Below are 21,465 nucleotides of genomic sequence, written 5' to 3'. Positions count from 1 at the left end.
ATTATAGAATCTTTGCATAATGTATTACCACCCTTTAAAAATCAACAAGCTAGTTATATATTAATAAGGAAATGCTGAGCTAAGGGAGGAGAGGAAGAAAAAAGGGTGGGGGAAATTACACTGCCATATTCTGTTGAATAACCCTTTTCCCCACTCGGAGGTCCAAGCTTTTCTCTTCTACCTGTAAAGCCCACGGAGAGTCAAATGACCCTGGCTAGCTGACTTGGCTAGCCACATTCTTGTGTTTGCATATTTGCTGTCTGTGTGTTCTGAGACTTCCTTGTTTACATAACAGAAGTAGCTCTCCACAGGGGATCTTGGAGTCACTTGCCTGCTTAGCTGAAAGGGCTGCGTATGAAGCAGGAGTCATGTGTGCAAAACGTGTAAAATTACAGCTGCCTAGTACACCTATTGCTACAACTATTTGTGCACCACAGCGGCTGAAAGATCTGTCGTTCTGGATGTCCCAGCTGGACAACATGTACTGTGTTTGGATAGACATGGACTAACAACTGCCCACTGTGATGCATGTGTGTCTGCTTGCTGTCATCATGTGGACGTAATGACATAATAACAGTGTGGGGACTGTTAGTCATTGTGAGTGACTGTAACCTGTACCTATTGTATATATTTTGGTTTTCTGGTGTGTTTTTTGGTACATTTTGGTACATTTCAATAAAATCCAGAAAACAAAATTTCATCTCTCCCCAAGGAAGTTTTCTTTTGGTGTGTTTTTTGGTACATTTCAATACAATTCAGAAAACAAAATTTCATCTCTCCCCCAGGGTAAAGTTATTTATCCACCTAAAGCACAAATCAGCAGCCCTTTCAGCTAAGCAGGCACACAGACAGCAAATATGCAAACACAAGAATGTGGCTAGCCAAGTCAGCCCCTCTCCTGAGGTGTTCTGAGACTTCCTTGTTTACATAACAGAAGTAGCTCTCCACAGGGGATCTTGGAGTCATTTGACTATCCGTGGACTTTAGAGGTAGATTGGTCATTTGACCAGACCTTGGCCTTCTGGGTGTTAAATATGCAAATACATGCCTCCAAGCTGGTCTTGTAAGTGTAGAAAAAGAAAGTAATCCCTCGAGTGTTAAACTGGTATGTCCTCATGTTCTAACATTGTCTAATTGACATATTCTCTGTCTGTTATGTGTTTGGAACTCCAGTAACACGTGCTCTACAGTCTCCCTTCTGCTGCATCTCAAATACTTAAAATACTTGAAATACTTACGGGTTTCATGTTTTCCAATGATGTTGAGAGTGTGATTTAACCCTGTGTGACCTGGTCATGCACAGTAGAATCAGCAGTGTAAAACTAACACTGACAGTGTTAATTTAACACTGCTGATTTTACTGTGTGTGATTACTTCTTCCCTGCGACTCGATCTCCCCTGTCTCCTTGATACAACCTGTCCCTGAATTTTATGTAAAAACCGGCCAGCTGATCTACTGCTTCATTGGCCTCAATTTCAGAATGAGATGGAACCCACATGAAACATACTGAAATATTCTGTTGTTGTAGTTTAAATCAGCTCTGAAGAATTAAATGGCAATCAGATCTGGCCTATGAACAGATTTGGCATTTGAAATGTTGAGTATTGCTGGCACTGAATCTGAACAGATGGTGACTGAACTTCACCTCCTCTACCCACCACAGTGTGAGCAAAAGTGCAGGCAGTTTCACAGAAAACACAGCCGAATGATCTGACAGTCTTTTTATAAACTGACTTATAAAACTGGGGAATATAAGCCACTGCTCCTGTTTTTCCTTGAATCATATCCGTATATTTCATATTAACGTACCGCTGACCATCCATCCAACCATACTTATTACTTTACTTTAAACGTTTCTCCAGGTTTCTCCATCTCAAAGTCTACAACCCCTGGCAAAAATTACGGAATCACCGGCCTCGGAGGATGTTCATTCAGTTGTTTAATTTTGTAGAAAAAAAGCAGATCACATACATGACACAAAACTAAAGTCATTTCAAATGGCAACTTTCTGGCTTTATGAAACACTATAAGAAATCAGGAAAAATAATTGTGGCAGCCAGTAACGGTTACTTTTTTAGACCAAGCAGAGGGAAAAAAAATATGGACTCACTCAATTCTGAGGAATAAATTATGGAATCACCCTGTAAATTTTCATCCCCAAAACTAACACCTGCATCAAATCAGATCTGCTCATTAGTCTGCATCTAAAAAGGAGTAATCACACCTTGGAGAGCTGTTGCACCAAGTGGACTGACATGAATCATGGCTCCAACATGAGAGATGTCAATTGAAACAAAGGAGAGGATCATCAAACTCTTAAAAGAGGGTAAATCATCACGCAATGTTGCAAAAGATGTTGGTTGTTCACAGTCAGCTGTGTCTAAACTCTGGACCAAATACAAACAACATGGAAGGTTGTTAAAGGCAAACATACTGGTAGACCAAGGAAGACATCAAAGCGTCAAGACAGAAAACTTAAAGCAGTATGTCTCAAAAATCGAAAATGCACAACAAAACAAATGAGGAATGAATGGGAGGAAACTGGAGTCAACGTCTGTGACCGAACTGTAAGAAACCGCCTAAAGGAAATGGGATTTACATACAGAAAAGCTAAACGAAAGCCATCATTAACACCTAAACAGAAAAAAACAAGGTTACAATGGGCTAAGGAAAAGCAATCGTGGACTGTGTGTTGTGTGGCTGGGGGGGCCTGGCTGCCTTTTGTTTCTGTTTTCTGTCCTGTCTTTTGTTTTTCCTTCCAGGTGGCTTGCATTTGGGACTGAGTGGCTGTGTAGCTGAGTTTATCAGGACCTCACCCTGATCACCTGAGGCTGATCACCTGCGGCTCGTCAGGACTCACAGCTGTGGTGCATCTACAATGGATTGGAACATGGTGGCATTTAAGACTGGAGTACACAGTGTGTATTTGCCAGAGACTCGACCTTGTGACCAGACGGGTGAGATCGTCGTCTCGGGAGCCATCTCATCATCAGTGGATGCAGAGAAGGTCCAGGTTTGATGCATGGTCTGTGAAAGAGGAGGGGGTGAGGTCTCACGCTCGTCAGCACACTTCCTGAGGTACGTTAGATTTTGTGACTAACATTTATACAGTCAGTAAATGTGGTGTCCCTCACACCTTATTATATTGAGCTGTATGTTGGTCGTGTAATCAGCTTCCACTGCAGTGGAGTTTTGTGAACTGGATGTTCCATGCCTGCAGGGTGGGAAGCTGATTAGTAATTAAGCCAGGAAGTGTTTGCTGTTTGTGCACCTTTGAGCGTTCTCTCTGTGTGTTGAGTGTGGACTCACATAATGATTCCTTCTTTCACAGACTCGGTTTGTCGCGGCCACCTGGGGGGTGTCGGCAGGGTCCTTGGGTCTGAATAGGTTCTGGCTCCGGACCGTTGGCGCTGCTGGGAGCGCACCGCAAAACCACCACGCCAGACCGCGCACTTTTATATTTTTTCACATCACTGTTATGTTCATTAAACTCTGTTATCCTTTGTACCGTGCTCTGCTTATTTTATACTGGGTCCTTCAAACGCTGGTCGGTTCCCCGGGCTGCGTCCGACACATAACAGTGTGGATGACTGGATGAAAGTCATATTCAGTGATGAATCTCGAATCTGCATTGGGCAAGGTGATGATGCTGGAACTTTTGTTTGGTGCCGTTCCAATGAGATTTATAAAGATGACTGCCTGAAGAGAACATGTAAATTTCCACAGTCATTGATGATATGGGGCTACATGTCAGGTAAAGGCACTGGGGAGATGGCTGTCATTACATCATCAATAAATGCACAAGTTTACGTTGATGTTTTGGACACTTTTCTTATCCCATCAATTGAAAGGATGTTTGGGGATGATGAAATCATTTTTCAAGATGATAATGCATCTTGCCATAGAGCAAAAACTGTGAAAACATTCCTTGCAAAAAGACACATAGGGTCAATGTCATGGCCTGCAAATAGTCCGGATCTTAATCCAATTGAAAATCTTTGGTGGAAGTTGAAGAAAATGGTCCATGACAAGGCTCCAACCTGCAAAGCTGATCTGGCAACAGCAATCAGAGAAAGTTGGAGCCAGATTGATGATGATTGTACTGTTTGTCACTCATTAAGTCCATGCCTCAGAGACTGCAAGCTGTTATAAAAGCCAGAGGTGGTGCAACAAAATACTAGTGATGTGTTGGAGCGTTCTTTTGTTTTTCATGATTCCATAATTTTTTTCCTCAGAATTGAGTGATTCCACATTTTTTCCCCTCTGCTTGGTCTAAAAAAGTAACCGTTACTGACTGCCACAATTTTTTTTCCTGATTTCTTATAGTGTTTCTTAAAGCCACTGACTTTAGTTTTATGTGTGTTTATGTGTCTGTGATCTGCTTTTTTTCTACAAAATTAAACAACTGAATGAACATCCTCCGAGGCCGGTGATTCCATACTTTTTGCCAGGGGTTGTACTTGGGGAAGACAAGCCTAGTTTACAAGTCTGTTTCCTACCCAACCAAAACTATTAGACTTAATTTTACCATGCTCCCACTATGGGTTTAAAACAGATTTGGTAGGATGTGTCTGTTTGTGAAGAAAGCATTACTGCTTTACTACAGCTATTTTGACTGTGCACACGCTGTTGTATCATCAATGTGCTTTCTGACACATTTTTTTCAGTTTCGCCAATGTTTTATTTAGCAATTAATTTTTACTGAGGAGTGATTCATCCTATCATAGAAGATCTTTGTTTTACGTTCCCACTGTGTTGTTCTCGCGAGAACTACAGGAAGGCGCGAAAATAAGCGGTTTGTCAACTCAACAGCAAGAAGACGGATAGTTTAAGTGGCACAGCTCCGTTTTATGTCGTTTAATTTGGATTGTTAAACAACAGAAACTAATTTATATGACCGTGTTATTTTTGTCGTAGAAGATGGTGCTTCAAAACAGCGGACGGTACAAAGCGGACCGAGGACCAAGTGGCGCAGAGCAGGAAAACCAGTAGGATGTTTTTTTGTATTCAGTTATTTTTTTTAAAACCACGAACAAACTGCATTTGTTTGTTTTCAGCATATATTGATTACACGTCCCTTTAATTCCGTTGAGTTAACGTTTGTTACGCAAAAGAAGCTAAACTACGAGGCATACAAACAGGAATAAATCAGGCAGCCTGTGACTAAAGTGCCCTGGTGGCAAGATTGGGAACGACAGCTGTACACAAATCAGGCAGTGATGTTGAGGGGCTGATACGATCTCATTACCGACATTTAAATAGTCTTTAAACTCTTATTTCTTGGCTGATTCTAATTATTTAATAGTCAAAACATATGTATTCATGGGTGTTCCCTTCGATTTAGTTGTTGTTTCTTATGTAAATGGTGTCCTTTATGAAAAAACAGCTGCATCATGACGAAAGCTGTCAGCTGTGGCTGACAGTAAAACTTTAATGTATTCAGAGTTGGCCTCTGTGATTTTGTTAGTGTCTTCAAAGTAAAAATGTCCATAAAAAACACAATGGTGGATGGTGCAATACTTGAATTCTGGTCATTATATTATATATATATATATATATATATATATATATATATATATATATATATATATATATATATACACACACACATAGGTTTAGTGCACAGAAGAATGTACAGAAAGTGGAGGAGCATTTATTCACATTAATTATTGTTAATGAGAAACATTTTACTTGACTATTTATTATGTTAATAGTTGCAGATATAATAATAATAATAATTATCTTGGTCATTGTGAGTTGTAATGAAGTGAGAAAAAACAGATTAGAATTTAAAGACATGGGCATTATGCAAAATAATTCTATTTGCGATCTCTTAAAACAGAGCGGAAGGCATTCAGCAAAGATCAATGAGGATTTTCTTTTAAATTTACTTGCATTCCCATTCAACTGTTCATTAAGTCATTTAATAAATGTTTTGTTTAACATTCATTTATTCATTGAATTACTTGCAAACTCACTTGTACATGTTGTTCTGTTTATAGCATGATAACCAGCCAAATTACTAGTTAAGCATCTTTATTAATACTGGGTATAAGCAATTCAAAGTTCCCAGTCTGGCCACCAGGGTTTTGCTTTGCAAACAGCAGATGGGAAATGATCCACAAGGCTCACTTGCAAATAGCAATTTCCATAAAATGAATGCCTTTTCCTGTCGGAAGTGGTTATTCGTACGTAGCCATATTCATAATTCCATATTCTATTTGTACGTAGCACAACCTTGTTATGGTTAGTTGTGCTTAATGTAATTTAGGAATCTACGTATCAATAGCAAATACATGTACAAGTACGTAGCTTCATGATCAGGTGACTGATATTGACCAATGAGAGAGCCATTACTTAAAAATAGAATTTCACGATACAAATAGACTTAACCCCTTATTTGTCAGGTTAGTTAAAAATCTAAAATTTTAGTTCAAACTTGTTCATCATTTCACACATGATGTGTTTTCTTGCATTTAACAAGACAGCTTTTTAAAACATTTTTTAATGTTTTTCACAGATATGCACTGAAAACAGAAAGCCAAGAAATATGTTTATTTTTGTGCGGGTGTACCTTTGTCAACCCCTAAGTTATTGATTTTTATTTTTATTTTTTTATTATTATTTTTTTTATTAATTTACGTATTGTTAAATGAAGTTTCTGACTTGTGGCAGTCGTACTTACCTTTTTACTTTTTAACTTTATTTTTATATCCACCAAGGGCAAAATAAAATCATTATGTCAAAACTACTGCATGGATTCTTACCAAATTTGCACCACAGATAGGGTTAGGGTTAAGGTTAGGGCATGGAAGACTCCATCAAATTTTGGAGGTGATCTGGATCCCGCTTGTTGGATGTCAGAAATCTCTGATTGCTCTTGTTATCTTTGCAATTTTTTCCTTTACCTTTTTGTGAAACAGTTTTTGAAACTGTGTTCATGTTCATTTGCTGTTTATTAATGTTGATCTTTGTAGCTGTGTATGCTTTCTATGTTGAAGCATCTATAAAAGGCAAAATGAATAGACATGCTGAATGATTATGTACGAATTAAACAGGGATGATGGATCTTCCGTATCGGCCCTCAAGAGGCTGGAACGCAGCCAGCTCACAGACGAGATGGACTTTCGCTTTGGCTTCGAGAGGATGAAGGAGCCTGGCGAGAAAACAGGCTGGCTGATTAACATGCACCCTGTAGGTTCTTAGCCTCCTCTACCTTTGACTTTGTACCTAAAAAGAAGCTTAAATATGAAACTCTCTTGCTATCAGACTGAGATCCTGGATGAGGACAAGAGGATGATCAGCGCCGTTGACTATTATTTTATTCAGGAGGATGGAAGCAGGTTCAAGGTGTGTTGCTGACTGTGGATAGTTTAATAATGTGTCTTCCAGTGTCCTGTCCAGGCTTTTTACACTCTTATTAAAATCTTCCTACTGATATTTATTCTGTCTACAGGTGGCCCTCCCCTTCAAGCCTTATTTTTATGTAGCCACTAAAAAGGTAAGTTGCCCTGGGTGTTAGTTCATGCTGTGATTATACATATACTGTGTAAAGTGAACATGTTTGGGTTTTGATTTATTACAAAAAAGAGAGAGGGCTCAGAATGTATGTGCAAACATTTGCAGTTAAATATAGTTGAGTTTTCATGTTGTCCCCTTTTTAAGCACAGCATACTAGTCAGACTGGTGATGCTTTCATCATTGTGTATCTTTGATTAACTTTGTTACCAAGATGACTCATGACTAATTACATACATCAAATTAAGTAGATGTGATTAACATCTTGGATGATTTCAAAATTGTATGCTGTGGGTCGGTGTTTACTGCTGCTTTTTTGAGAACATCCATTCTTACTGTGTAGCTATGAATAATTCATCTCAACCGCTTATCCGGGATCGGGTCATGGGTTGGTGTGAACAGTTTTGTTCCTAAAATAATTATGAATGTTTTGATGAAACCAGGGCTGGTATGATTTAAATCACTGTAAAAAATCAAGAAGATCATCAAAAATTATTATTATTTTTTTTTTTTTTTTTTTTTTTTTTTTTAGAGGGAGTTACATTCATTAAGTCACTGAGTCCAGAGACTGATACTGATATCACTCTCTGCATTGCTAAATCTGCCCCATATGACACAGAACGTCTGCATCGGAATGTTTGTACTTTTGTTTGGTGGACAGCGGGGAGGTTTTTTTGGCGTTAATGAAAGCCTCTGCACTGTGGCAAACCTACTAGTTTCAGCTGTTGCCAACAGTGGTGGACTAGAAAGACAATTCAGTACTCTAAAACTCACATATGGGTCATTGAGGACAAGTTTGAGACAAAAAAAGACAGGAAAGCTAGTAATTTGCTACAGTTCATTGAACAATAAATTCTGAAATATAAACGCATAACACTTAAGTTCCTTTTTTTTTGTTAGGAAATGTGGCGAAACAGTAATGGACTGGAAAGGCAGCCTGAAAGTTGCATATGGCTAAATAACTAACAAATAGGACTAAAATGCTTTCAAGTATTGAACAATAACATTTGAATTCCATTCAGATAATGAGACATTTTAGTTGTAGTCATTATATTTAACATGGCATAACCTTCTACATGTTGTATGTGCACCTTTATGTTTTAACATGTCAATAGAGATTATAACTAATGATGTTATTTGTATAGTCTCATTTAGAAAAGTGGGATAAATAAAAATGGAAAAGGTCAGTTTAAATCAATAAAAGTCTTTTTTTTTTTTTTTCTCAAAATATTTTATTGAAATTACGCATACAAAACAGAACAGGGCACACCAATGTAATACAGAATAAATTTGTCAAACCAAAATAAAAAGTTGCCCAGACAGATCTATATCAACTGTTTTATTTATATATATATATATATATATATATATATATATATATATATATATATATATATATATATACAAACAAAACAAAAAGCAATCCCTACTCCAAATTCCAACCTATCACTTCCAGTACTGTACCATCCCTCCACCATAGGACCTGCCTTGTGTAATATCCCAAGTATCGTCCGTCCCTACAAGTCAAATCTGCCAGAGAGCTGGAAATGTTCTCAAAAAAGGACCCCATATTTTGTCAAAAGTATCCGGAGACTGAGCGAATACCTAATTTTTTCAAGTTTCAAACAAGACATTATATCTTGCAACCACTGTAAGTGAGATGGGGGGAGGCGTCTTTCCATCTGAGTAGGATTGCACGTCGTGCTATGAGTAAAGAGAAGGTGATAGAATGTTTTTTAACCTTACTTAAATGTAGTTTGTCCTCAAGTACCCCAAAAATAGCTGCTAGGGGGTTAGGTTCCAGTTTGGTGTTGAATACATGAGATAATGTTTCAAATATTTCCTTCCAAAAATTACTCAAACTAATGCATGAAAAGAACATATGGCTAAGCGAGGCCTCTGCAAGATTACATCTGATACATAATGGGCTGAGCGTCGGGTACATAGAAGCCAGCTTAGCCCTTGAGAAATGGGCCCGATGTACCACCTTAAACTGGATCAACTGGTGCCGTGTACAAAGCGAGGATGAGCTAACCAGCCCTAGAGCAGAGACCCATGCATCCTTAGATATGGGAAGGTCAATACGAGGTCTCTTAGAAAACTATCCTACCTTTTTATTTTTTAAAAAAACTATATGGATTTGAATGACGTGCGATTACACCAATCATGCTTGAACCCTTGTGCGCATGCGTGAGTTTTTTCACGCGTGTCGGTGATGTCATTTCCCTGTGGGCAGGCCTTGAGTGAGATGTCCCGTCCTCTCGGCTGAATTCCTTTGTTTCACACGCTGCTCGAGACGGCGCGCGTTGCTTTATCAAAATTTTTTCTGGACCTGTGAGGAATATCCGAGTGGACACTATTCGAGAAATTAAGCTGGTTTTCGGTGAAAAGTTTAACGGCTGATGAGAGATTATGGGGTGTTTCTGTCGGTGTAAGGACTTCCCACGGAGCGGGACGTCCTGCAGCGCTTCCAGGCGCCGTCGTCAGCCTGTTTCGACCTGAAAACATCCTAATTTAAGGCTTAATTCACCCAGGACGTCATGAGAGAACAGAGAAGATTCAGAAGAGGCCGGCATGAGGACTTTATGCGGACATTCCACTGTTTAAGGACATTTTTTAATGAAAGACGTGCGCGCAAATTCGCCGAGTCGTTTCTGTGACGACTCGGCAAATCTGTGTGCACCGCGACAGGAAAAACACCTCCGTGTTGAAAACCATTTGTAAAATTCAGGCGGCTTTTGATGGCTTTCAACAAGTGAGTAACTGAGAAATTGTTTAACAGCTTGGGCATGTTCCAACTTGCCCGTTAAGGTTTCCAACGGAGGTGTTTTTCCTGTCGCGACCCCCTGCGGTTGGGTCCGGTCCGACATGCGACTCTGCCCGCACGTTCTTTCATTACAAAATGTCCGTTAACAATGGAATGTCCGAATAAACTCCTCATGCCGACTTCTTCTGAAAGTTCTCTGTTCTCTGACGACTTACTGGGTCAACAGAGCCTGAAATGTGGAAGTTTTCAATTTGAAACAGCGAGATGACGCCGCCTCGAAGCGCAGATCGCCGTCAGGCGCCGTGGGCCGTCCTTACGGTGACACTACCAGACCAAAATCTCACATCAGCCGTTAAAATTTTTACCGAAAACCAGCTGAATTTATCGAATGGTGTCCACTCAGTTGTGCCTTACAGTTTTGAAAAAATTTTGATCAAAGAAAGCAGCAGTCTCTGAGCCATTCCTAAACAATGAAAAAACGATGAGAAGGTGGGCCACTCCTCACTCAAAGACTGCCCACAGGCGAATAACGTAACCGACAGGCGTGAAAAAACTCTCGCATGCCCACGAGGGTTCAAGCATGTCTGATGTAATCACACGTGATTCAAATCCATATGGTTTTTGAAAAAAATAATAAGGTCGGATACTTTTCTAATAGACCTCGTATCTTTTTCCCAAGCCATCTTGGATTTATCTTGTAATGGGGTTTTTAGATCCAGCATTAAATTATATAGCCTAGAAATGAGACCTTTCTTTAACGGGTTTAATTACATAATTCTGTCCATTGTTTCGGTCTCTTTAGTAGATGTAAAATTGGGCAATTGGGAAGTGAGAAAGTGACGTGCCTGAAGATAATGAAAGAAGTCAGAGTTATAAGATTGAATTTCTCTTTAATCTGAGCAAATGATGCTACAGTCCCATCCATCAATAGATCCCTGAAACGTATGATACCATTTCGATGCCAACGTTGGAAGCCTGAATCCATGATGGATGGCTTAAAAAAATTATTAACAGCAATAGGGCTCCAAACTGAGAAACTACAAAGACCAAATTGCTTTCTAAACTGAGCCCATATCTTTAGTGAGTGTTTAACGACAGAGTTTTTGAAAGATGCAATAAAAGTGGAACGTGGAGGCAAAGCAGAGTTGACGACAGCTAAAGGGAAGATATTATTACATGGACATATCTCCAGTGTAACCCAATTAGGGCAGGCTGGTTGGTCATAATAAAAGCACCAATGTAAAAGATTTCTCAGGTTAGACGCCCAGTAATAGAAACGGAAATGTGGCAAAGCGAGGCCTCCTTGTAGCTTAGTTTTTTGAAGGTGTATTTTATTTAGTCAAAGTCATTTACCCTGCCATATATATGAGGAGATAATAGAATCCAGCTGCTGGAAGAATGAGGCAGGAATAAAAATTGGCAAAGTTTGAAAAAGGTATAACAATTTGGGCAAAATAGCCCTGCGACAGACTGGTGTCCTGTCCTTGGTGTACCCTGCCTTGCGCCCTATGACTGCTGGGATGGGCTCCAGCCCCCCGCGACCCTTAATTGGACTAAGCGGTAGAAGGTGAATGTATGAATTTGGGCAAAATAACCATTTTAATAGAGTTTACCCGTCCAATTAAAGATATTGACAAGGGTGACCACTGTGATAATATTTGTTTGATCCTTAATAAATCAGCAAAGTTTTCTTTAAATAAATCTTTAAACTTTCTAGTGACTGTGACTCCAAGATAGGTAAATTTGGTGCATTCAACTTTAAAACTGAGATTGGTCAAATCTACGGCTCATGCTGCTTCATTAATAGGAAAAAGCACACTCTTACTAATATTCAACTTATAGCCCGAAAAGCTACCAAAATGGTTAAGCAGCGCTAAACACTTTGGAAGGGATTCATTTGGATTAGAGATGTACAGCAGGAGATCATCCACATATAGGGAGACCCTATGCTCCACACCTCCTCTCCAAACCCCACATATGTCCGTACTGCTACGAAGAGCTATAGCAAGAGGCTCTATCGCTAAATTGAAAAGCAAAGGGCTCAAGGGGCATCGCTGGCGTGTTCCACGGAACAAGTTGAAAGGGTTGGATATTTGTAAGTTTGAACGGATAACTGCCGAGGGTTCGGAATTAAGTAATTTAATCCGTAGCCTAAAAGCAGGACCCAAGCCAAATCTCTCCAGCACAGCAAATAGGTAAGGCCATTCAATCCGGTCAAATGCTTTTTCTGCATCAACAACAATCACGCATTCAGGCCTAACTTCAGGAGCAGAGTAAATAATATCAAAGAGTCGCCTAATGTTAAAATATGCCTGCTGGCTTTTAATGAAGCCAGTCTGGTCACCAGATATGACAGTAGGGAGAACTGTATCCAACCTACGGGCCAAGACTTTTGCCAAGACTTTGGCATCTGTGTTCAGAAGTGAGATTGGCCTGTACGATGCACAGTTAGTTGGATCCTTGTCTTTCTTTGCAATTAACGTAATACAGGCCTGAGTAAAAGTTTGAGGTAAGTGATGTAATTTACTAGACTCGGCAAATACTAACTGAAGCAGCGGTGAGAGGAGCGAGGAAAATTTATTTAAAAAATTCTATCGGGAAACCATCTGGACCAGGACACTTGTTTGATTGCATTGACATGATGGCCTTAGCAATTTCTTCCTGTGTTATAGAACCTTCTATCTGGTTCATAGATTCTGCAGAAAGAGTTGGGATATCAAGACCGTTGAGGAAATCAGAAATTACGTTGGGGTCTGTATTTGTCTCAGAAGTGTAAAGTTTAGGCTGAAGGCATTTAATTTTCAAAGGATCAGTTGTCATTTGACCAGAGTCCAGTTGTATTTCAGAAATGGCCTGTTTTGCTCTGAAGCCTTTAAGTTGGTTTGCCAATAATTTGTCTGTCTTTTCACCATATGTATAGAAAGTGGCTTTATTTCTCATAAGGAGTCGTTCAGTATGGTGTGTAGAGAGCAAATCATATCTGGTCTTTAGCTCTACTCGTTGCTTGTGTAGATCTGGGCATTTATTTTGAGCATATTGCCTATCAATAAGCCCAGTTTGGTGAATTAGCTCATTCCGTTCCTTGTTTGCTTCACGTTTCATCCGAGCACTGTTGGAAATGATTTGTCCGCGCAGGTAGGCTTTAAGTGCATCCCACACAATAAGATAAGACATTTCTGGAGTGGCATTCGTATCAATGAAAAAGGCTATTTCTTTTTCAACAAACTTAATGAAATTTGCATCAGATAAAAGTGTGGAATTGAATCGCCACTGTCTGTTTCCAGGAGTAAGACCAGAAAAAGACATAGATAATGTGAGAGGATCATGATTGAAGATTACAATTGGCTGGTATTCATAAGAGTGAACCAATGAGAGAAGTTGACTATCTACAAAAAAATAATCGATTCTAGTGTATGAGTGATGGACCTGTGAGAAGAATGAGTATTCCCTGTTAGTAGGATGCAATAAGCACCAAATATCACGAACACCAAACTCAGAAAGGAAATTACAAATAAGATTGGCTGACCGACTGGCTGTGCTGGGATTGAGAGAGGACCTGTCCAAGACAGGATCCAACCAACAGTTAAAATCCCCCCCCTAAGATAAGACTGAGTAGTTAAATCCAGCAGCAGAGAAAATAACCATTTGAAAAAATCCGCGTCGTCCGAATTTGGGGCATACACATTTACCAAAGCCACCAACGTATTGTATAGTTTACCTAAAACAATAACATAGCGTCCGTATTTATCAGAGATTACGTTATGAAACGTTATGACTAAGTATTGAAACCCCTCGGGCCCTAGCCTCAAAACACGAGTGAAAGCCCTGACCCGACCAATGTGACAGTAATCGACTGGAATCTGAGCTACGAACATGGGTCTCTTGCAAAAAGGCTATCTCGGTCCTAAGGTGTTTGAGATGGGAGAAAACCTTCTTTCTTTTGACAGGATGGTTTAAGCCTTTAACATTCCAGCTCGTTAGATTAAGATTATTAGTCATATTACACAATTAAAGAAAGGTAACCTAGACCAGTAGCAAAGACCTGGTGAGTGGGACAGTGAACTGAGTGACCAGCACTCTATTCTAGCAATTAGCAAAAAGATACTGGAAGTGACAAATCCCCCCCCAAGACAGCTGCTAACCCGAACAGCAGCAAGCTCCATAAAAAAAACTTCTCAAAAACCTCAACTTCCAAGTTACAAAGAAAAAAATTAACAAGTAAACCGACAAAAGTGCTCCAGCCTTCAAAAAAGAAACAAACAAAAAACAATAGCACCTCAAAAAAAAAAAAAAAAAGAGGGAAGCATGACTCGTGTCAGGCACATACAAACAGAAGTATATTATATTTATATTCCAGGATCATCTTGCAAAAAACGACTGATATAGCCAAAACATAGGGAAAAAAATAATTAAAAAAAATTTAAATGTAAGCTGGACTGGAGTGCATTGATATTGACAATAAGCACTAACTGCACACAAATGTCTCATAGCATCAAAAACATTATATCTGTCCAAATGTGCTATGAAAACAAAAGTAAAAGTGAGAGTGGAACAGTAACATCACCTAAATGCTTGCCTTGATATCTGATTGATTATACTTAATACTGATTTTTCACCTTCCTTTTGAAAGGATCACTTATCAAAGGCTGAGGGCAAGATACAGATCTGCAGCAAAATCTAACTAGTTCTTTATTAACAAACACAAGATTTCTGTGAAATCCTTTCATGTCCTTTTAACAGATACTGCTGACAAACAAAAACTGTTGTGACCGAGATTGAGAATTCCCTCTGGGTGAGAATCACTGAAATCACTGCCTCTGACACAGCTTTAAAGTACTTGTACTGGGAGGAAAAAAAAAAAAAGTCGGTTTAAATAAGAAAAAAAAAAAATCATGGCTTTTTATTACAAAGTGTGTGTGCGTGCGTGTGTGTGTGTTTTAACCAGCCCTGGATGAAACCTGATGGACAGCCACGAGTACTAGCTTTGTATGGGATTAAAACAGGAGGCTACATATGTCAGTGTTTTGTCAGTCTGATTCAAAAGTTATCTGGATCTCATCTCCAGCTGGTTTATTCAACCATTCTTTATTTCATTTATATTTTTCCGACTTCTAGGTGTCTTTAGTTATGGTAGGTGTCTTTAGTTATGGTAGTTATGGTACAAACATAAATTTGTCCTGTCGTATGCTTGCTGTTTTTAACTTTATATAATGCTGTTCATACAGTCGTATTATTAATTTGCTTTGGTTCTAGAACTGTGAGAGAGACGTCATCTCATTCTTGTCCAAAAAGTTTCAAGGAAAAGTATCAAAGCTTGAGATTTTCCCAAAAGAAGACCTAGACTTGGTGAGATTATTACCTTTTTCTTTTCTTTTTTTTTTTTTAACAGCACTAAATAAGTCATAAGTGTGGTTTGTTTTGTTCTCTTTTTTTAAAGCTGCATTTTAGCTTTTTGCCACATGACACTTTTTGCTTTGTGCAAAATATAAAATATAGACATGCACACATGGTGAATGTTTTTAAAGTTTAAAGGAGTGTCCTTTTAAAGTGCTTTTGTTTTATGCTACTGTCTGTAACAAAAGTAAGGGTCTAAATGTAAATTGCAAGATTTAACACAATAGCCATAGTGTTGCACAAAGTACTGTTCACCAAGTGAAAGTTAGTCTGCTGCTGCTGATGCTGTTCTCTTCTCACCAGCCGAACCATCTGGTTGGACTTAAGAGAACTTACATCAAGCTGTCATTTAACACCGTAGATGACCTCATCAAGGTCAAACGTGAGATTGCTCCGGCAGTTCGGAAGAACAGAGAGAAGGAGCAGTCTAATGACACCTACACTTCTATGTTGTCAAGGTACATTATGTTGTTTTTAAAGGTGGTAAAAGGACAATTGTTTTAAGTGGGCCCACTGACACCTCGTATTGGTTATGCAGTGCCTTATCAGGTGGAAATGTGACATCGGAAGACAAAGACAGGACACTAAAGAATATTTCAGACCAGCTAGACAATATTGTGGACATGAGAGAGTATGACGTGCCCTACCACGTGCGATTATCCATCGATCTCAAGATCCACGTGGTAATGATGGATTTCCATCGTCACAATAGGCCTGCAAATCTTTAAGATGGTACTTGTTCTCTTTTCTAAATATCATTTTTGTTTGGCAGGCTCACTGGTACAATGTTCGATACAGAAGCAGCGCGTACCCACCAGAGATTGTGAGGAGAGACGATCTTGTGGAGCGACCAGTACGAGGCTTTTGTTCATTCTGTCACTGCATCCATTCAGATTTATCATGAATCATAAAACTCCAATATAATGTACGGTTTCTCTCTCTTGCTTTCTCTTTTTGTTAGGACCCTGTTGTTTTAGCTTTTGATATTGAGACCACCAAACTTCCACTCAAATTCCCTGATGCAGAGACTGATCAGATTATGATGATCTCCTACATGATTGATGGACAGGTGTGTTTCAATGCCTTTACTACTCAGTGGTATAAGTACAACTACTACATAACTACTATAACTACAGGATCTTTGGATTTAGAGCAGGCCAATCTTTATACTAGACTTTATGTTGATACGGACCAACATTTCTCAACATTGCATCCAGGGTGTCAAAATTCCACACATTCTCGAGAAATGTTGGTTTCTCAGAATGCATAAGGTAGAGAACCACGCCCTACTTTTTCTTTCAGGTGCAAAAATTTCTCTGTTGCCCCTCATGTCTAGACATTCACTCTACTCCAACTGGACCTGTTGTTCATCTTCAAGACATTTCACCAGGTATCCAAGTGACATCTTCAGTTAAAAAAAGTTCAGTTGCTGCAAGAAGTGTCTGCCTAGGGATGAGGACAAGGCCTCCTGTATCAAGTCTGAGTTGAGACAAAGACGTTAAATGGTCAAATGTGAGTCAAGACCAAGACTTTTGGATTTTTAGACTGACCAAGACCTAAAAAACACAAGTTGGTTTTCAGTAGAATCCAATCCACTATATATAGCACATTTAACAAAGACATTTCCAAAGTGCTGCACATAGATTAGGCTCCAATAGTAAGTCAAATAAAAATAAAACATGCAATGATTAAAAAAAAACTAATAAAATCAACAGAAATAAATACAGCATACAAAAGATAAAACCAACCTGGATAAAAAAAAAAACAGTAAAAACCAAACAATAAAACAGAGGACCACACAACTCATGCGGTGTTACAAACCAGAGGATAAAAGTGGGTCTTCAGACAAGACCTAAAACACTCCACTGTGTGGTCTGTTCAAACGTGGAGGGGCAGAGCGTTCCAGAGTCTGGGACCAGCCACAGAGAAAGCCCTGCCCCCCCTGGTTTTAAGTCTCGTCTTAAGCCCCTTTCACACCGGGGTTACTCCCTGTGGCGTCATGACGACGCAGGAATGTCTGCGTCAGGTGCGCACAGCAGGGGGCAGAGAGGTGGTGAGAACGCAGCCTGCAGGTTCTCTGCACAGAGAAGTCAGAGTGCACAGTTTGGCTGCATACAGACTGTGCACTCTGACTTCTCTTCTACTTGTTGTGTTGAGCTGCAGGGCTGCTGTTGTTATAGTTTATCTTTCCTCCGTTGACTGCGAGATGCGCACGTGCACGAACCGTCCTTAAGCAAATGTGGAGATGTCTGGAGTTCTACTTGATGTTGACATGTCCTGTCTCAGGACGTATGTCCTTTTTTTAACTGTGATGTGAGAGTTTGATCAGAGAACAAGGAACTAATGCCTGCAGCCAGACTTTTTTTTTTCTTTTAATTGTTCACATGTGCGCGCGTGAACGAACGTCCATGAGTGGACTAGAGATGTCCGGACTTTTTTACTGGATATTTCTGGCTATTAGTCTGCATTATTTTACTTCAGCATGTAGTTTTTATTGCATTAAGCACACGGTATAAAAACAATCCTGTGTGATTTATACTGCGGGAACAATGGAACACAGCAGGAATCATAAATTGGCTCAGAGTCACGCCGGGTAACGCCTCTTTGCCCCGAATTACGCCTCTTTGCCCCGACTTGCGCTGGAACCATTTCCTTTCTGCGTCGAGCACAGGACGGCAAAAAAATTAAACAGGTTTAATTTTTCGGCGCCCGACTTGCTTCCTCCTTTGCACCCCTCACGCTGTTGTGTCGCTGAGCTGCATCGTCTCGGCACTGAGTTGCTTCCACGCAACGCCGTCATAATGACACACGGCACAACTGGGAGCAACGGGAGCACCCCCAGTGTGAAAGGGGCTTAAGCACCACGAGCTGGAAATGGCCCTTAGACCTCAGCACGTGCTGGAGAGTAAGTTTGGAGGAGGTCAGTAATGTATTGAGGGGCCATTCCATTCAGAGCCTTAAAAACAAACGATTAAATTTTAAAATCAATTCTAAAATTCACAGGAATTAACTTTGAATTCTTACAAAGATGGAAGAATTGGGGTTATTTGATCTCGTTTCCAGGCCCCTGTTAAAAGTCGTGCTGCAGCATGGCTTTAATTAGACTGAACATTATCCCTGTTAAGAGCCAATTTTTAGAGTCAGGCAGGCTGTGATAGTGACCAACTCAGATTTTGCTCAAACTTTGATAACTGGATGCACCCTCCACCAAATGAACATACACCAAAAATTTTGTGATCTAAGTATTATGGTGGACAGTTCTTAAAAATAATCACTAATTTGGGTTGGGGGATTGAACGCATTGACTATAGGGGCGCTTCAAGTTGGTGAATTTCCAGAAATACTCATATTTATGAAGGCTATTACTCAATACGCGTTTAATCCCCCAGCAAGATTTTTATTGTATTAGAAAGGGCAAGACTTGCCCTCTTTAAAACAACAAAAAAATCAGTGGGGGATTGTACGCCCTCTGGTGGCCAAGGCGTTTAATGAATAATCAGAAACTTTGCATTTTTTAGAAGATTAACATGTATTGTGTTAATATCCATTGAAACATCTTTAGTGGGGGGTGTCTCAATAAGCTCACAATGTGCATCTACAATGTTGAGGTTATTATAGGTTGAGGTTATTATATAGGAAATTACAGCTAGAAGCCAAGCAGTAAAATGGCTTCCTAAGACAAGCACCTTTGTATTGTTTCAAGAATGAATTAAGCAGTTATCATAGCCAACAATAGATGGCACCACTATCTGGGCTATTTTGCTAGGCCTAGGCAGAAAAGAAAGCTTTCAAGACTGCTTCTCACCATTTTATCTTCTTCATGTAGGGCCAATAATGCTCGCGTCACCATGTGTAAAATATCCGATTCCCATGCCAATAAAAAGCTTTTTTTTTTTAAATCAAAAACTGGCAAGTCTCCCAAAGATTTTCCAATTGATGTGTATAAAAGAAGGATTAGCCTCAACAGAAATGCAGTTTATGATTATTCATTAAACGCGTTGGCCACCAGGGGGCGCCAAAGTTGTATGAAAAACACAAATTTGACCACTTTGGGGCCGCCTGGTGGCCAATGCATACAATCCCCCACTGTTTTTTTTGTTGTTTTAAGTCTTGTCCTTTCTAATACAATAAAAATCTTGCTGGGGGATTAAAAACGTATTGAGTAATATTCTTCACAAATATGAGCATTTCTGAAAATTTGTCAACTTGAAGCGCTCCATATTGTCAACGCGTTCAATCCCTCAACCCAGATTAGTGATTATTTTGAAGAACTGTCGTCCTATAATATTTAAATCACAAAAGTACTTTGGGGGATTGAATGCATTTCATGTAAGAGCCGTCCAAATCTTTCCTGTTCACCATATTTCAGTTTAAGGCCATTCTGAGTGTGAGTGTGAGGTCACCATATGGAATTTGGCCAAAATTTTTGGTATTTGCTTGTTTGGTGGTGGATGCATCCAGTTTGTTTGAGCAAAATCTGAGTTGGTCACTATCACAGCTCCATGTAAATTGCCTGATTCTTATAAAAATTGGCTCTTAATATCCAAAAGTGAATTTTCTGTAGAGGAAATGGGTTTAGTTCGGTTCAATCTGGGTGGGGGGTGGGGGGGGGGGGGTATACTGAAACTGAACATGTAAGTCTGAAATAAATATGGAGCTCTTTTGATGGCTCACATTAGAGTGTGTTAATAATTGAAATGTACCAAGATTTCATTTTCACAAAGTATGTTATATGGCATTAATCAGCTCTCAGCATTAGTCATCACAATTAGTTTTGTTTTTTTTTTTTTTTTCTCCTCTCACCTCAGACTCTGAACACCATGTCAACAAAATGTGAAATAATGGATTAACGTTTAGTTTTAATTTATTTAATTAATTAGAATTCTTATTCTAGTTTGAGACAAGAGTCCAGTGTGTTATGTGTTTACTGTAAATGGTCTATGTAGTAATTATAGTTTTTTTTTTTCTCTGAAAGGGGTTTCTAATAACAAACAGAGAGATTGTCTCTGAAAACATTGAGGATTTTGAGTTCACTCCAAAGCCTGAGTATGAAGGGCCATTCATTGTTTTCAATGAGGATGATGAGGTATGTTGCACAGTACACAGCACATAGCTGTAGCAAATAAAATACAGTATAAAGCATAGGGGTATCTTATTTTTTTATTTATTTTTTTCTCTCAACACAACTGCAGGCAGCCCTTATTCAGAGGTGGTTTGATCATGTTCAAGAAACCAAGCCAAACATATTTGTAACCTACAACGGAGACTTTTTTGACTGGTGAGCTATTTCCAATCTTTTATAATGATTGTGTACCATGGTGTGCACTTATTTTATGCTTCTTTCTCACCTTCCCTCCTTTTGGTTTGAATTGTTTCAAGGCCTTTTGTGGAGGCACGAGCTGCCCTCCATGGGCTGAGCATGTACAGAGAGATCGGTTTCCAAAAGGACAGCCAGGGAGAGTACAAGTCCAGTCAGGCCATCCACATGGACTGCTTAAGGTTTTCTCTGCCACAATTAAAAAGATACCAGTCTGTTTTTTAAGCATATGGGACTGCAGTTTTTCTACAGTCGTATTATTTCACCGGTTTCTCTTCCCTGTTAGGTGGGTAAAGCGTGACAGCTACCTCCCTGTGGGAAGCCATAATCTGAAAGCAGCAGCGAAGGCTAAACTGAGCTATGATCCTGTGGAGCTGGACCCAGAGGAGATGTGCCGCATGGCAACAGAGGAGCCACAAGTACAGAATTTTACAACAGAAAAAAATATTTTTGATTGTTTTGAAGGAG

The 21,465-nt window shown here is 39.5% G+C and overlaps 1 protein-coding gene across 1 annotated transcript in view; it reads left to right on the top strand.

The window, feature by feature from the left end:
• Nucleotides 1-4,785: 4,785 nt before the first annotated feature.
• Nucleotides 4,786-21,465, top strand: part of pole (polymerase (DNA directed), epsilon) — a 52,570-nt gene continuing 35,890 nt past the window's right edge. Inside the window, exons 1-13 of the mRNA XM_034169563.1 lie at nucleotides 4,786-4,989; nucleotides 7,060-7,195; nucleotides 7,271-7,351; nucleotides 7,458-7,502; nucleotides 15,540-15,632; nucleotides 15,984-16,138; nucleotides 16,219-16,363; nucleotides 16,453-16,533; nucleotides 16,642-16,749; nucleotides 20,656-20,766; nucleotides 20,873-20,958; nucleotides 21,060-21,179; nucleotides 21,284-21,458. Of these exons, the coding sequence (XP_034025454.1) occupies nucleotides 4,922-4,989; nucleotides 7,060-7,195; nucleotides 7,271-7,351; nucleotides 7,458-7,502; nucleotides 15,540-15,632; nucleotides 15,984-16,138; nucleotides 16,219-16,363; nucleotides 16,453-16,533; nucleotides 16,642-16,749; nucleotides 20,656-20,766; nucleotides 20,873-20,958; nucleotides 21,060-21,179; nucleotides 21,284-21,458 (1,404 nt within the window). The 5' untranslated portion in view covers nucleotides 4,786-4,921. The remainder of the gene's footprint in view (nucleotides 4,990-7,059; nucleotides 7,196-7,270; nucleotides 7,352-7,457; nucleotides 7,503-15,539; nucleotides 15,633-15,983; nucleotides 16,139-16,218; nucleotides 16,364-16,452; nucleotides 16,534-16,641; nucleotides 16,750-20,655; nucleotides 20,767-20,872; nucleotides 20,959-21,059; nucleotides 21,180-21,283; nucleotides 21,459-21,465) is intronic.

This window comes from Thalassophryne amazonica, chromosome 5 (genome assembly GCF_902500255.1).
Source record: "Thalassophryne amazonica chromosome 5, fThaAma1.1, whole genome shotgun sequence".
NCBI lineage: Eukaryota > Metazoa > Chordata > Actinopteri > Batrachoidiformes > Batrachoididae > Thalassophryne > Thalassophryne amazonica.
The sequence above is the reverse complement of the archived record's forward strand: the minus strand, read 5'-3'. Positions and strand labels throughout refer to the sequence as shown.